We start from the raw sequence: 14,613 nt of genomic DNA, 5'->3' as shown, positions 1-14,613 counted from the left end.
ACTCCTCCCAATCCCCAGAAGATGCCATTCTTGCATTAAAATTAAATAAGTGGTAAACCTGACTCAAGGATGTAATGCATTATTAAAACGTTTATAGAAAACTCAATCTGCAAGAGTCCTTACTCGAACCAGCAGTAGCAAGCACATCACACCCATCCTGCTCCGTCTTCACTGGCTCCCTGTGTCCTACAGAATTGAATATAAAATCCTACTAATAACCTACAAAGCTTTAAATAACCTCACACCAAACTACATCAGTGACCTTCTCCATCACTATGTGCCTGCCCGCCCACTAAGGTCCTCTGATTCTGGCAATCTTGTTTACATTTACAACATTTAGCAGACGCTCTTATCCAGAGCGACTTACAACCGTGCTTAGTAGTCTACGACTGTTCTTCAGTCTTTTTAGGCTAGGATTAAATCTACTGTCATTAAACAAGTTACCGCTGACCAAGTTGTACACAAAACCATGCTAGAAGAAAAGAGTAAGTTTAGTACAAAAATTTTTATAAGAGAAAAAGGGTAGAAAAAAAGTATGGGGACTTTAGTCCCCCAAGTGCTGTTTAAAGAGGTGTGTCTTCAGACGACGTTTGAAGACAGTGAGGGTCTCCGCTGTTCGTACAGCAAGAGGAAGTTCATTCCATCACTGAGGAGCCAACACTGCAAAGAGTCTTGATGCATGTCGTCCTCTTCTTTTAAGTAAGGGTGGTTCGAGACGAGCAGTGCTTGATGTTCTGAGAGAGCGAGAAGTGACACGCTGCTTAACCAGTGCTGATATGTAAGGTGGTGCAGTTCCAGTTTTGGCCTTAAAGGCCCGCCACTAATCTACACTCCATGGGTGACAGCAGGGCCTTCAGCTGTATAGCGCCCAGACTCTGGAATGACCTACCGACATTAATCAGGTCAGCTGACTCCATGAATTCTTTTAAAAAACAACTCAAAACTCGTCTGTTCAGGAAGGCTTTTAGCTCTACGTGACTTTATTACCCTTCTCTCAGTTTACTTCTGTGTCAAGATGCTCACGTAACCTGTGTGTGTGTGTGAGACCATCAATTATGTTGTCTGTTTTTTTTTTAGAATTTACTGTCTTAATCTTCTTTATTTATTTATCTGGTTTGTACAATGCTATATACTGTATATTCTGCCGTTCTTTATTATTTTCTGTAAGTGCCTTGAGCATGGGAAAGGCCCTACATAAATAAAATGTATTATTATTATTATTATTATTTGACGTGATAAAGTTTTTCCTATGTTCCTGGGATACATTCTGTCTTTTTGTAGCGTTTGAAACATTCGTTATGCCTGGCACCACAGGTGTGTTTCTGGGTTGCTTGGTCAAGCCCTTGGGCTTTCACTTTTCTCGCCATACTTTCGCTCAGGTGTGTCCAGTTGCAGGGTCAACTTTTCAGTTCCACCTTGGAGTTGAAGGCTTTAAAGTGACACTCTGGTTAATGCATGAATTCTCAATTTCGGAACCAGTCGTCATCATTGTCATATTGTGTATATTTATTAATCTACTGTATACGTTTCATGCTCTGTATACTTCTTTATACTCTATGTGTGTGTGTGTTTCTTTGTTGGTATTCTATTATTGTCAGCTCTTCTGAGGACACATGCAAGTTAAGAATTTGCACTGTATTATGTACACCTGACAATAAACGTGAACTGGAATAATTTCAATTAATTATATGCAACAGAGTTGAGCACATTGCTCATTGAAAAAAAATAGGGCATTTCCAAATATTCATCTGCATTTTTGCTTTTAGTGTTGAGTATTTGATGTTAGAATATCTTCTATTCCTGTCATTTGGTGGTGGTTCTGTTGGACACCAAAAAAAAAGTTGAAAGATCTTTATTTGGTGTGATTGTGAATTGTTTGCTTTTGGCTGATATTTTATCATCAGTTGCGCTGCTGGCCTAATATGTTGTGAAACGCAGGGTCTTTCCCTCACTCTCTCATGTGTGGTTTAGTGGAAGCCATCTCCTTCCTCAGCTTCTGCTCCCACTCTGCTCTCTCATGGATCCTTCCATGCAGCTCCAGTCATTTTTTCTCTGCCTCGTCCACCACCTGCACACTCACACTGCACCACACTTACTTGTGGTCAGACGTTAACACCATCTACCCCGCCTTTACCCAACTCATTGAGCTGATCTAAGCCAGGACCATTTCCAAGATCGTTGGCGGCCCAATGGATTTAATCACAGAAGCAGGTCTGACCAGCTACTCATCACACATCTCACATACAGACACACACACACCCTCTGTATGGTCTCCTTTTTTGAGGTGGCTCTGCCCCTTCTGACGGCAGCTCTCTCATATTCAGCCCCCCCCCCCCCCCCCACCCCAATATCATGTTTAGTCCCCATCCCCCACTCCCTTACACTGTTGTGTACACAGCTACTTGGTGGATTTTTAGAAGTTTATCACACCATAGTTCATTATTTTTTATCATCTTTTCTGACATCATTTTGTCTTTGATGATAGGCGCTGCCATTTTTTACTTTTTGCATCGTCCATTTCCACAGGGATTTCTCATGTCGATTATGTCATCGACACACCGGTATAATGGTCACTCTGTAACAGTCATGAGTATCTGAGATTGCACCAGGCTTAGTGAATCACTTATTGTGAACTTGGTATTTTAAAACAAAGCTCTGTGGTTTGACTTTGAGTTTTGGTTTACGGACTCGCTCTGATGTCTCTCTCTTCTTGACTTTCACCTTTGACCCTTGCTTGCCCACTGACTCCATTCTTTCTCCTGCTCCTCACTCTTTAATTTTTCTGGGCCGACTGCCCTTTTTACAGTCAGTGCAACAGTGCAGAGTCACAGCATTTCGTGTGCAAACATCGTTTAGTGGAATGTTGGCACTGCCTCCTCAGAGGGCAGCAATCCCTGCCAGCTGATTTTCAAAAAGATGGTGTTAGCAGTGGGATTATTGAGGATTTGTGACTGAAGTCAACATGAAGGCAGCAGCGTACAGTATAAAGGTGTAACTCAACAATCTTTGCTCGGGTGGCACTAAATCACCTCTAGGTGTAATGACAATGTCTCCAAGGATTATTATGAGCAAGAGGGATGACCAGGAGACAAAAAATAAAACCAGACAGAAAACTAGTGAAGGGAAGACAGAAATCAATACCAGAAAGAACAAAGTAACTGTCATATTCTTTGGGTTCTGTAATATTTGACTTTAATACAGTTGAAAGTAACACAGAAAGATTTATTTAAATAAAGTCTTTACTAATGAAATACTCTAGTGTTTCATTTACAGGTCAGCCATCTTTCTTACAACCATGCCTCCAGGGCGAGTTAGGGATCATCTCTCAATTACAAGAAGTTAACATCAACTTTCATATAAGGAAGTGTTTAACAATTACTTATCTTGACAGTAACCGGCAAACAAAACGTGAGGATAAGTTGAAAGTCAAAAATCAGGAGCACTGTTGTGACATCACTTTTGTGAATATTTTTACTTTCTCGCACACAAAGTATAGGGAAAGTATTGTAATCATCCAAAGATTCGATGTTGAGATTTTGATGAATCTTAAAGTTTTAGACCTCCCTGAGTCCGAAAATACCATTTATGGTGTGTGTGTGTCTGTGTGTGTAAACACGATAACTTGAGTTTGCTTTCACTTGGGTCAACCAAATTTTGCATACAAGTATTAGGAACAAAATGTAGATTTCTATCAACTTTTGAGCTATTTCCGCTAACCGGAAGTGGCACTTTACCTGTGCGACATGCAGCTGCAGAGTCTGATTTATCCATCCATTCATTATCTAACCCGCTATATCCTAACTACAGGGTCACAGGGGTCTGCTGGAGCCAATCCCAGCCAACACAGGACGCAAGGCAGGAAACAAACCCCGGGCAGGACGCCAGCCCACCGCAGGGCACACACACACACACACAGACACACACACCAAGCACACACTAGGGACAATTTAGGATCGCCAATGCATCTAACCTGTATGTCTTTGGACTGTGGGAGGAAAACAGAGCACCTGGAGGAAACCCACGTAGACCATGCAAACTCCACGCTGGGAGGACCCAGGAAGCGAACCCGGGTCTCCTTACTGCAAGGCAGCAGCGCTACCACTGCGCCACCCGAGTCTGATTTATACTTTTAAAATAATTGTTCAATATATTATTGATTTGATTTGTTGTTGATGGTTCTTTAATGTACATAGTATAAAAATAGAATCATTGTCTTGCGGTTTACTCCTCAAATATCCATCCTGATATCTAAGTAGGTGAGAAAGTCTAGGGGAGACCACTCCTGGTTTTTTAACCTCTTAGTTTCTCCATTTGGGTTGATCTTGCATTATTTTGGGTCTTTTCAAGGCCAAAGATTTCAATTTTGATGAGTTTTTTTGATCAGTCAAGTCCCCTGATAGTTGTGTTCTTTTTTTGTAACGTTTCTGTCGCCATTTTGATTTGTTTCAGGTGCCGGTATTTTATGTAACCATCGCTAGGACAGCACGTCACATTGCTAGGGGCGTGTCCTCAGAGGTTGTGGCCTATCAATCTAGAGGAGAAGTTTAAAGGTCAACGGAGAGTTCCATTCGCTATCTGAAGTGCGGATTCCAAACCCGAAAACAAATCTTTGCTGTTCTTGATCCTGTAACGTTTATTTGGCTCTGAACCTTACTTGTTTTTGAGTATCACTTTTGTCCCTCTCCTCCGCATTTGCATTCTGTGATCTCCTGATTTTGGACCCTCTTTTTGGTGTACATGCATCTTCTGGTTTTCCCATTAAAACCTGACTGAAAATGAAAACGAGACCTGATGCGTGGCCAACTCCTTATGAAGCTAAGTACGCTAAAGTTGTTTGTTAGGTTATCCGAATCAGGGATACTGATACATGGCACTGACGCTGATCTTACAATGGACGCTCGATGACTTCAACGAGATGAGAATCGCAGTCACGTGACGCACCTCAGCACATCACAAAAGCCGGATCAAAACGAAAAAACTAAACTTTACAAGAATAAATAAAAACGGTTCATGACCCCTAAAAACAGACCCCTCACTGCAAAATGCTATAAACTGCCACACAAAACAAATGATTATTACACTTAGTAGCCCTGAACTCGAGTCCGCATCGAATGCAGAAAACAGTCAAGTCGAAGGAGAACTCGGTCAGCTCACTGGGCTTCTGAACGTAAACGCCATTCTGCTTTGCTGCCAACTAATTCCAGCTGATGCCCGCTAGACAAGTCTGCTACAGAGCAGTGACAGAATGCCCCCAACCCCTCTTCAGATGCCACTGATGCCAGCCACCCAGGCTACTCCGTTTCTTCTTCGATTGCTGGTTGGTCTGAGTACAATAGCTGGTGGTTCAGTACCAAGAGGCAGGCTGCACGAGTCTCCTATATAATTATTCTAAAACCAGTTATCATGGGGCACTGAAGGAGACGTTATTATAAAACCTGAATGTAAAATGAGCCGCCGGAATGAATAAAAGTCTTTAATAATAAGCAGCTTCGCTCCTATAAGCAGCCCTTCAGTTGTCGTTAAGAAGACACAATAGTTACTTATCCCTGTCGTTGTGGTGAATAAAGAGCAAATCCCCCGTGACGGATGATCCTGCTAATGGCTCTTGATAACCACTTAGCCAACCCCAAAAATCAATTTCAGGTTACAGAACAGATGGGCGCAACGTCAGGGTGGGTAATAAAAAAAACGCACTGCCCGCATCGGCTGGCCGTCCCGAGGAGGCTGCTGCTTACTTCACGGCGCTCGGCGTCATTTACAGCGTCGGCGTTTTCTGGTTTCGTTTACGAGACCAGTCAGGTGGATTTTCAACGTGTCCGTCAATAAACGTCCCGGCGTTTGGTAAGCAGCGAAAACTGGAAATAAAGGCGCCCGTCCACCCGCCACCTGCCAGTATGTAGTAATCCCGACAGGATCAATGTCGTACGTCCTGCGTATGAAATTCATAAATAGCGATTATTGCTTTCGTGTCTTAATGGAATCGGCTAGCAAGAAAACTTATTAAATTTTTTGGAGTTGACGGCTTGGAAGCTTATGTGACTTAAAATTCTTGCATTAATTATATGTCCTTAATGTAATCCCTGGCTTTCTGAATACATGGTATTCGACTTCACATAAAGCACGTAAAGAGCAACACTAACGAGTGAGCCCCCCAGCAGCGGGGCTCATGTAGCGCCTTTGAAGTGGCTCGATACCCGCGGGGACTGCGCAAGGGAAAACAACGCAACTGTAATAAGAGCAGCGGACAAATCCTCCATTAATAAGAGAAGTGAGGGGGCGCGGAACAAAGCCGCGCTCCTGTCTTAATTAAAGCGGCCGCTCTTACGTACTTTCTGCTCATATTGTTCACAACGGGGTCTGTTCGTGTTTTTTTTTTTTATTGGGATTTAGGAAGAATCGGCGTGTTTCGTCCGCTGGGATAAACGTTCTTGATAAGCCTTTTCATTTGATTCATTTAGAAATATTTCTGGGGCTTGCTGACGATGATGCAGGTAGAACTGAAGTGGAATGTGCGTCTCCTCTTAGGCAGTCATTTGCACCTTCATGTGGTTTTTGTTAATTGTGACTAATTGGATGTAAGCAAGAAAAAAAAGGAAAAAAATTAAACAAAACAAAGAAAAAATGAACACTGAGAGAAACACTTATATTCCATCCCACGATACCGAGTAAAAAATGAGACACGAGGAATGCGATTAGTGAAGGGCGGAAAAAGGGAAGAAATACCGGAGGTCTCTATCATATATTGCCTTTCACATCTATCTATCTATCTATCTATCTATCTATCTATCTATCTATCTATCTATCTATCTATCTATCTATCTATCTATCTATCTATCTATCTATCAGTTCACTTACAAGCTCCATCTTATGTAAATGAAGTACTCCGACTAATTATTACAAATCGTATTTAATAAACTAAGAAAAACATTCCTGCTCCAAGCTGTGACTGTGTGAATCTGTGTCAGTATTACTACATGAAGCAGCTACTTTAATTCAAGAAGCCCCGAATATATCATCATCGTCATCATCATCTTGGTGATCTGCTTCTGACGTGTCTGCCTATAAATGTAGCCTGTGACTGCTGAAGATTCATGATTTATCCAATCAAAGCACAGTACTCGCTTGAGCCCGCCCTCTCAACTTTGACGAGTGAAAGTGACAGTTTTCATTTTAAGTCGTATTTCATGTTGTGTGTGATGTCACTGAAATTAATAAATGAAGAAATCATTCAATCAATACATAAAGATAATCAATCACTATCTATCTATCTATCTATCTATCTATCTATCTATCTATCTATCTATCTATCTATCTATCTATCTATCTATCTATCATATATAGTGCCTTTCACATCTATCTATCTATCTATCTATCTATCTATCTATCTATCTATCTATCTATCTATCATATAGTGCCTTTCACATATAGTGCCTTTTTCTTTCTTTCTTTCTTTCTTTCTTTCTTTCTTTCTTTCTTTCTTTCTTTCTTTCTTTCTTTCTTTCTTTCTTTCTTTCTTTCTTTCTTTCTGCCGGCCAGTGTAGCCCTTTAAATTCAGTGACCTCCACATGTATCTTGCCTTATTAACAGCAGTCTCCCCTCCATTAGCAAAAATGGCCCAAATCCTAAGTAAACTTTGACTTCTATTCCTCGACTCCTTCATAAACGTCTATGTCCTTGATCCGTGTTAAGCAGGTCAATAACAGATGGGTGCCTTAAGGGAATGGCTGGGAGTTTCAGGCTCTTTCATTTTGATCAAAGCTGTTGTCACTAACATTTTTCATTTGTCTTTCATTCTCCCCTCAGATCCGGAGGAGACGGCCTACTCCCGCCACGCTGGTGGTCTCAAGTGACCAGTCTTCTCCAGGTGAGTCTTTCTCTGTCTTTATCCTGTCAGTTCTTTCACTTGGTGGTCAGTAAATGGCGAGGACGGGTTTATTGTTCTCTTGTCACACTTTACTTTGTCGGGGAGTTTCCATGCTTAACTGTAAATAAAGCCATTTACCCTTGGATTTGCTGTGTTTTGACTGTTGGGACCCTGGGATCAGAGCATTCAGGCAAATTGGTGACTCTAAACTGTCCCAGTATGAGTGGGGGGTGCATATGTGTATGAGTACGGTCACCACATGCAGCGCTGGCTTCTACCTGTGCACAGTGTCCAGTGCCACCAGGATAAGCTTTGACCACCATTACCCTGAACTGAAAATTAAAGAATGGATTGGGGATTCCAATAAGTTTTTTTTCTCAAGTTCTATGTGTCCTGAGATGGTGCCATGATCTGGTTTCATAATTAATGCATTTTCTGTCTTTATTTTCACTTCTTTTCGACCTCTCTTATTTATACGCTGAGTTTATTTCTTATGTTACTTTTATGCACTTTTATTGTGCAGGTTTGTTGTTGACGTCTGTGTGTCATGAACTCCATACACTCTCTGGTATCTGGGATGGAATAACAAACTTTTCCTTCTTGATGTTTGCACCTTCTTGTTGGATTTTGTGGTTTAGTGAAATCCTTGCTTTGTTCTCTGACTTTGAGTTTTGTTTATGACCCTCAGTCTTGGAGAAAGAAAGGATGGACTTTTGGTTAAAGAATCTGCACTTGATTCTTTGATAACATTTCTTGTTGCACAATCTTACATTTACATTTCTTTTTTTACATAGACTTTTAGCCGAAGCAACTTACAAAGGAGGTCAACATAACTGAGTAAACATCAGTCTGGGGGAGGGGTGTCCAACTCCGGTCTTGGAGGGCCGCAGTGGCTGGCAGTTTTCATTGTAACCCTTTTCTATCAGTTTTTGCTACTAATTAACTCCTTTTCCTTTCATTTTAATTGACGTCTTTTCTTAAGATTTGTTCCTCTGAGTTTCTTCATTTCTTTCCTTAAACGGCACCCAAACAGAAATGAAATGTGAAGTGAGTGAGCCAACAGAAGTCCAAATAAGTCAGGTTCTCAAACTCCAACCAGTTGCTTCATCAGGCGCCGAGTCTTGTCGTTAATTAAACTCGTTCTTTAATTCCATGGCCTGTTGCTGCTCTCATTGTGTAATAGTAGACATTTCCAAAATTGTTAATTTTCTCTTTTCTAAGAGCGCTGGTCAAATGTTTTGGGGCCCTGAGCAGATCAATATTCATTATTAATTGGCTGCTAATCAAGGAAAAACGAAACAATTAAGGGGTCTGAGCCTTCAAGCGCAAGTCAATTAAAATTAATTAAATTTAAAAATGGGTCACTAATTAAGAAAAGGATTGGAATGAAAACCTGCAGCCACTGCGGTTCTCCAGGCCCAGAGATGGGGACCCCTAGTCTGGGGGACTGTTTGGAGACAAGTGTGACAGGAGAAAGAGACAAAATTGATAATCACAAGTGAGGAGCTCAGAACAAAAAGCAAGTGACGTTTCCTAGGTTACAAGAACTTAACAGGCCGTGTCAGCCAATAGCGGACTTCAAACACTTCTTAGGACGCATTGTGGGAGTTTGAAGTTCAAATGGTGCTGGCCAGCTAGGAGATGCGCATGAGAAGAATCTGGATTGAGATGAGGTGCTGTGTAGACTTAGACACCTTTCATCAGAAGACCTGAGTGGATGAGAAAGTGGAAAGACTCTCACAAGAGGGGTGACCTCTACTCATAATGCTCACCTCTGTTATATATAAATATAAATGTGCTGAACCGTTGATGACTCAGTAGGTAGACATCAAGGATTTGAACTCAGCTCAACTGAACTTTATTGTCATTCATCCACACACATACTATATTGTTGAATGAAATTTCATTCCTTACAGTCGCATATGCATTAACAAATTAGCATACATTTAACATACACCATAACATTTACCAAAATCAGCGCCACAATACAAAGTAACAAGACAATAAAAAAACACGGAACTATAAAGCTCAAACAATGCTTTAAATGTCCATAGTAAAGTGCAGAGTGTAAACGATAACGGGATACGGTGGTGGGTGTCATGTCGTGGAATTACTCTCATTTAGACCCTTTAGCTGCCTCCCATGCGCACATGTGTGACTATATATATATATATATATATATATATATATATATATATATATATATACAGTATATATATAATATTTTTTCAGAAGTCAATGTAAGTTTTTTGTGTGAAAAAATAAAATGAATCAATTTTCTAGGTAAAGCAACACATCTCATTAAAAGTGTCTACTGAATCCAATTAGTAAATTTAAATTATATAATTGTACAGTTATGCAAGAGATAAATATAAACGTTGTTGTGTTTCTCACATGAATACAAAGAGGTTCCAGTCCTCATATTGTCTGAAGTCTCTGGATCAGTCGGAGACCTAAAACTGTCCTGACTGCAGCTGGATATTTCCCCAGTGATCCAGTGGAGTGACCTGTAAAGAAGAGTGACTTGTGCCCACCTTAGCTGGTTGATCACAAGATGAGCCGCTCCTTTCTGAATCATCTGCAGTGGTTGGTGGCACTTGCTGGTACTCTCGCCAGCAGGGAGCTGCAGTGGTCCAGACGTGATGAGACCAAAGCCTGGGCCAGGAGTTGTGCTGCATACTCGGTGTGACACGGTCTAAACTTGAGGATGTTTACTTTCAGCTGATATGCATTCTGGCGGCACGGTGAGTGGCGCAGTGGTAGCGCTGCTGCCTCGCAGTTTGGAGACCCGGGTTCACTTCCCAGGTCCTCCCTGTGTGGAGTTTGCATGTTCTCCCCGTGTCTGCGTGGGTTTCCTCCCACAGTCCAAAGACATGCAGGTTAGGTGCATTGATGATTCTAAATTGCCCCTAGTGTGTGCTTGGTGTGTAGGTGTGTGTGTGTCCTGCGGTGGACTGGCGCCCTGCCCGGGGTTTGTTTCCTGCCTTGTGCCCTGTGTTGGCTGGTATTGGCTCCAGCAGACCCCCGTGACCCTGTAGTTAGGATATAGCGGGTTGGATAATGGATGAGTTTCCTCCAGGCACTCCGGTTTCCTCCCACAGTCCAAAGACATGCAGGTTACGTGGATTGGCGATTCTAAATTGGCCCTAGTGTGTGCTTGGTGTGTGGGTGTGTTTGTGTGTGTCCTGCGGTGGGTTGGCACCCTGCCCAGGATTGGTTCCTGCCTTGTGCCCTGTGTTGGCTGGGATTGGCTCCAGCAGACCCCTGTGACCCTGTGTTCGGATTCAGTGGGTTGGAAAATGGATGGATGGATGGATGGATAATGGATGGATGAATAGATATGCATTCTAAATGAGTAAAAGAAAATACCATCAATGTTCCACTTAAATGGGAAACTGAATCAATGAATGACTAATCTAACATACTATACTGTCCCAAATTGCCTAATGTTCTGCTCTGCCAAACCTTGGAGTAATGACCTGAAAAAAAAAATATGAAAAATATGAACATTTTGTGTAGTGTGTATATCTGCAATATATCCATGGTTAAAAATTGTACTGTAAATCACATTTAATTCTTTTATTATGAAAACTAGGGGGCACTGCTCGTTTCGCTCGCCAACCCCCCACCCTACCCCTCCTGCCTGCGCTACATGCCGTTGTGAAGAGGGGGATGAATGCACCCCAAGGAGATGCCGAAAAACCCTCTTAAACAGTGATACAATGGGAAACAAATAGTTGTTTTATTTACCTCCTCTTTGCTCGATCAGCTGTTGGATTGCTGCTGCGGCCATGCTGTGTGATCTGCATCTTGCACAGCACTTCAAATGTTTAAAAGCCTGTACTGCAGCTGTCCTTTTGTCTCACTGCCTTGTCTCTCTTCTCCCCCAGACATCCTCAAACACTATTTGATCTCTTTTTACTGTTCCATTATTTCACCGATTTCCCATTTGTAATGCGATCTTTACTATCATTTTTTTGAGACTTTCGAATTTTCCCACTTCCATTACCTCTAACCTGCTCTGCATGTGTATCGCGCCAACGTTTTTGAATTCTGTACGACATTCTACTTTGTCTTTTTCTGGCCCCGGGCTTTCTTTTTTGCATTCTTTTCTCTCCAATGCTTTTTGGCGCTGCTCTTTCTTCTTCGCTTAGTCGTTGACGTGTCATCTAGAACATATACAATTTTTAAACGCTGAGAGCACAGGAAGTGTGTCTGCCAAAAGCATTCCAACAACTGAGAGGTTCAATGACCCTGGTCTTGTTTGAAAATGGTTGTAAGTGGGGCGTGACTTGCAAAAGTGACCGTCTTGCGGGACGTGAAAGTGTCTCTCTGTCTCTCTTCAAAAGATCATGTCTCGTCTTGTCCCAAGATTTTTTTTATAATAGAGAGACCTATGATATCTCATTTCCATGTCAATCAAAAGGTCAGTTAGAGCAAACGCCTTGGGTTACACAGAATCCTACAAATGAAGATTGTGTTCTCCCTGCTCTGTTAATAAAAAAAATTCTGGCAACAGCCTGCCCTACTGAGCTGCTCAGGATCTGAAGACATACTTGCATGTCTAGTGCCATCATTAGAGTTTTCATGCACCTTACTACCTGTTGTGGAAGATGACCCGGACAGAGACAGGCGGACACGTTCAACTTACCCAACACACGTTTATTATGATAATCCATATTTACAGAAGTGCACATGCACACCCCAAAGTCCCCACAAGTGCAGGCCAACAATCCAAATGCCTCACTCTCTTCAGGCCGCCTCCTTTTCTCCTCCAAGACCTTATCTTCCTTCACTCCCGACTCCAGCCCCCGAATGGAGGGTGGTGGCCCCTTTTATAACCACCCGGATGTGCTCCAGGTGCCTCCCGACAATTTTCCGCCGGCACTCCCTAGTATGGCAGAAGTGCCGGCAGCACACCCGGAAACACTCCGGGTGTCCCCGATCCTCTTCCCCCCAGCACTTCCGGGTGTGGAGGAAATGCTGAGGTCCAGGGCTCCAAAGGCATTGGGGCGCCCCCTGGCGGTGACCACGGGCCCCTACAGGGTTGAGCTTCCAAGCTCTGCACCCGTGGTCCCCATAGCCACCAGGGTGGTCGCCCCCACGTGGTCTGGGGGAGGTGTAAGCCCTCCTCTGGGGCATCCTGGCCGGGTCACCCCCCCCCCCCAGCCACCTGTGACACTGTCCACTTGATTTTTCGTCCTGAGTTTCTTTGTACCAAGAAACAATTGCAACATGGTCAGTGAAGAACAGATGGTCATCGACCACCACCCCAAGATTGTGTACCAACTTGCTGAGTGTTAGTGACAGTGGGCCAAGCTGAACCGAGATGGGGTGCTGATTAGATGGATGAGCTGGGAGAACAAGAAGGTCCATCTTTGCCAGAGTGAGCTTTGCCAGGTTGTAATATCAGTGAGATGTGCAGAGATTCTAGCTGACACCATGTGGTCCTCTTGACAGAATAACAGCTATAACTCTGTGTCATTGGCATAGCACTGATAAGAGAAACCACGGGACATATTGAGGGATCTGCCCAAGACGTAGCACTCAAACCACCTGGGAGAGCAGTCGCAGCGATGCTGAGGTCAGAGAGAGTGCTAAGAAGGATCTGGTGGTCAGAGGCAGAGGAGAGATCTATCAGGATGAGGACAGGATGATTGTCCCTGCACAGGCAATAAGAAATGTGACTTTCTGACTTAGTCTTCAAGGGCTTTGTGGTGGCACTAGCAGCCATATAGAATGGCTCTTGGATGTCAAAGGCACCAAATATGGTAGAGCAGGGACAACTGAAGCCCACAAGTGGTTTGTTAGTCCAGGCTGGTATAAACGCTGGACACATCCATCTGTAATTCTTGCTGTCCACCAGCAGGGTTTTAAGTGGCACACATGTAGAGCCCACAACGCTCCGCCATGCTGCATGTCATCTTTCCCGGCGTTCTTCTCATCACCTATGTCATGACTGGCAGCCGATCCTGGATGATGTCTCGCCAGATGCTCTGTTCTTATAGATACGTACGCGGCTAATGAATTAATCAAGTGCTTTCAGCAGTGATTCACCAGCGAGATAATGTGTTTATTTATTCATGAGCCCGTAATTGACATTTAATACTGTTTACCTCCCGGCCATCAGCAGACACTGCCTGATTTGGCTGCCACTCTTATCTGTGCGCTCCCCTGTTAATATGCCCCACCACCACCCACCACCCACCACCACCACCCTCAAGGCTGTTTTCCTGCTGCATTATGTTTAGAGCACAGGTGGCTGAAAAAATTCAAAACAACATTTGTGACATTTCAGACTGGGCTGCCTTGTCCTTCAGCAGAGGCCACCTTCATACTGGTGAAAGAAAGATCAGCTGCCATGAGAAAGTAAGTAAGTAAGTAGAGAAGGAAACTCCTGATACGAGAGAATCGAAATGCCAAATGAGGCATGGACAATAGACTGACCAGGCCATGATAAGAGAGTGTCCACATGTTAGTCCCAGTAGTAAAGGTGTCATGTCTGCACAGTACCGAGAAGTTCTTACTTGTATGCGCAAACAAGAATGTCTTAAAAAAGAGCTTTATTTTATTAGTCAAAGATCATGGCAGCAGGATTTGAAAATAGCAGGTGTTTCAGGCGATAATTCTGGGATGTATTTTGGTGCTTTAAAGGATAGGTTCGATATTTTATTAAGTCAAAGTTATGTCTTCAACAACCACGGTGTGTATTAATTTTCCACATAAAACTGTTCTTAAGTGAGGTGCAT

At 42.9% G+C, this 14,613-nt stretch overlaps 1 protein-coding gene across 1 annotated transcript in view; it reads left to right on the top strand.

Moving 5' to 3' along the window:
- The window catches only part of LOC114649095 (protein phosphatase 1 regulatory subunit 1A-like), a 148,380-nt gene that overhangs the window by 31,205 nt on the left and 102,562 nt on the right, over window positions 1–14,613 (top strand). The window contains exon 2 of the mRNA XM_051925103.1: window positions 7,804–7,864. Within this exon, the coding sequence (XP_051781063.1) occupies window positions 7,804–7,864 (61 nt within the window). The remainder of the gene's footprint in view (window positions 1–7,803; window positions 7,865–14,613) is intronic.

Source organism: Erpetoichthys calabaricus, chromosome 3, assembly GCF_900747795.2.
Source record: "Erpetoichthys calabaricus chromosome 3, fErpCal1.3, whole genome shotgun sequence".
Taxonomy (NCBI): Eukaryota; Metazoa; Chordata; class Cladistia; order Polypteriformes; family Polypteridae; genus Erpetoichthys; species Erpetoichthys calabaricus.
This window is presented reverse-complemented; position numbering and strand designations above follow the sequence as displayed.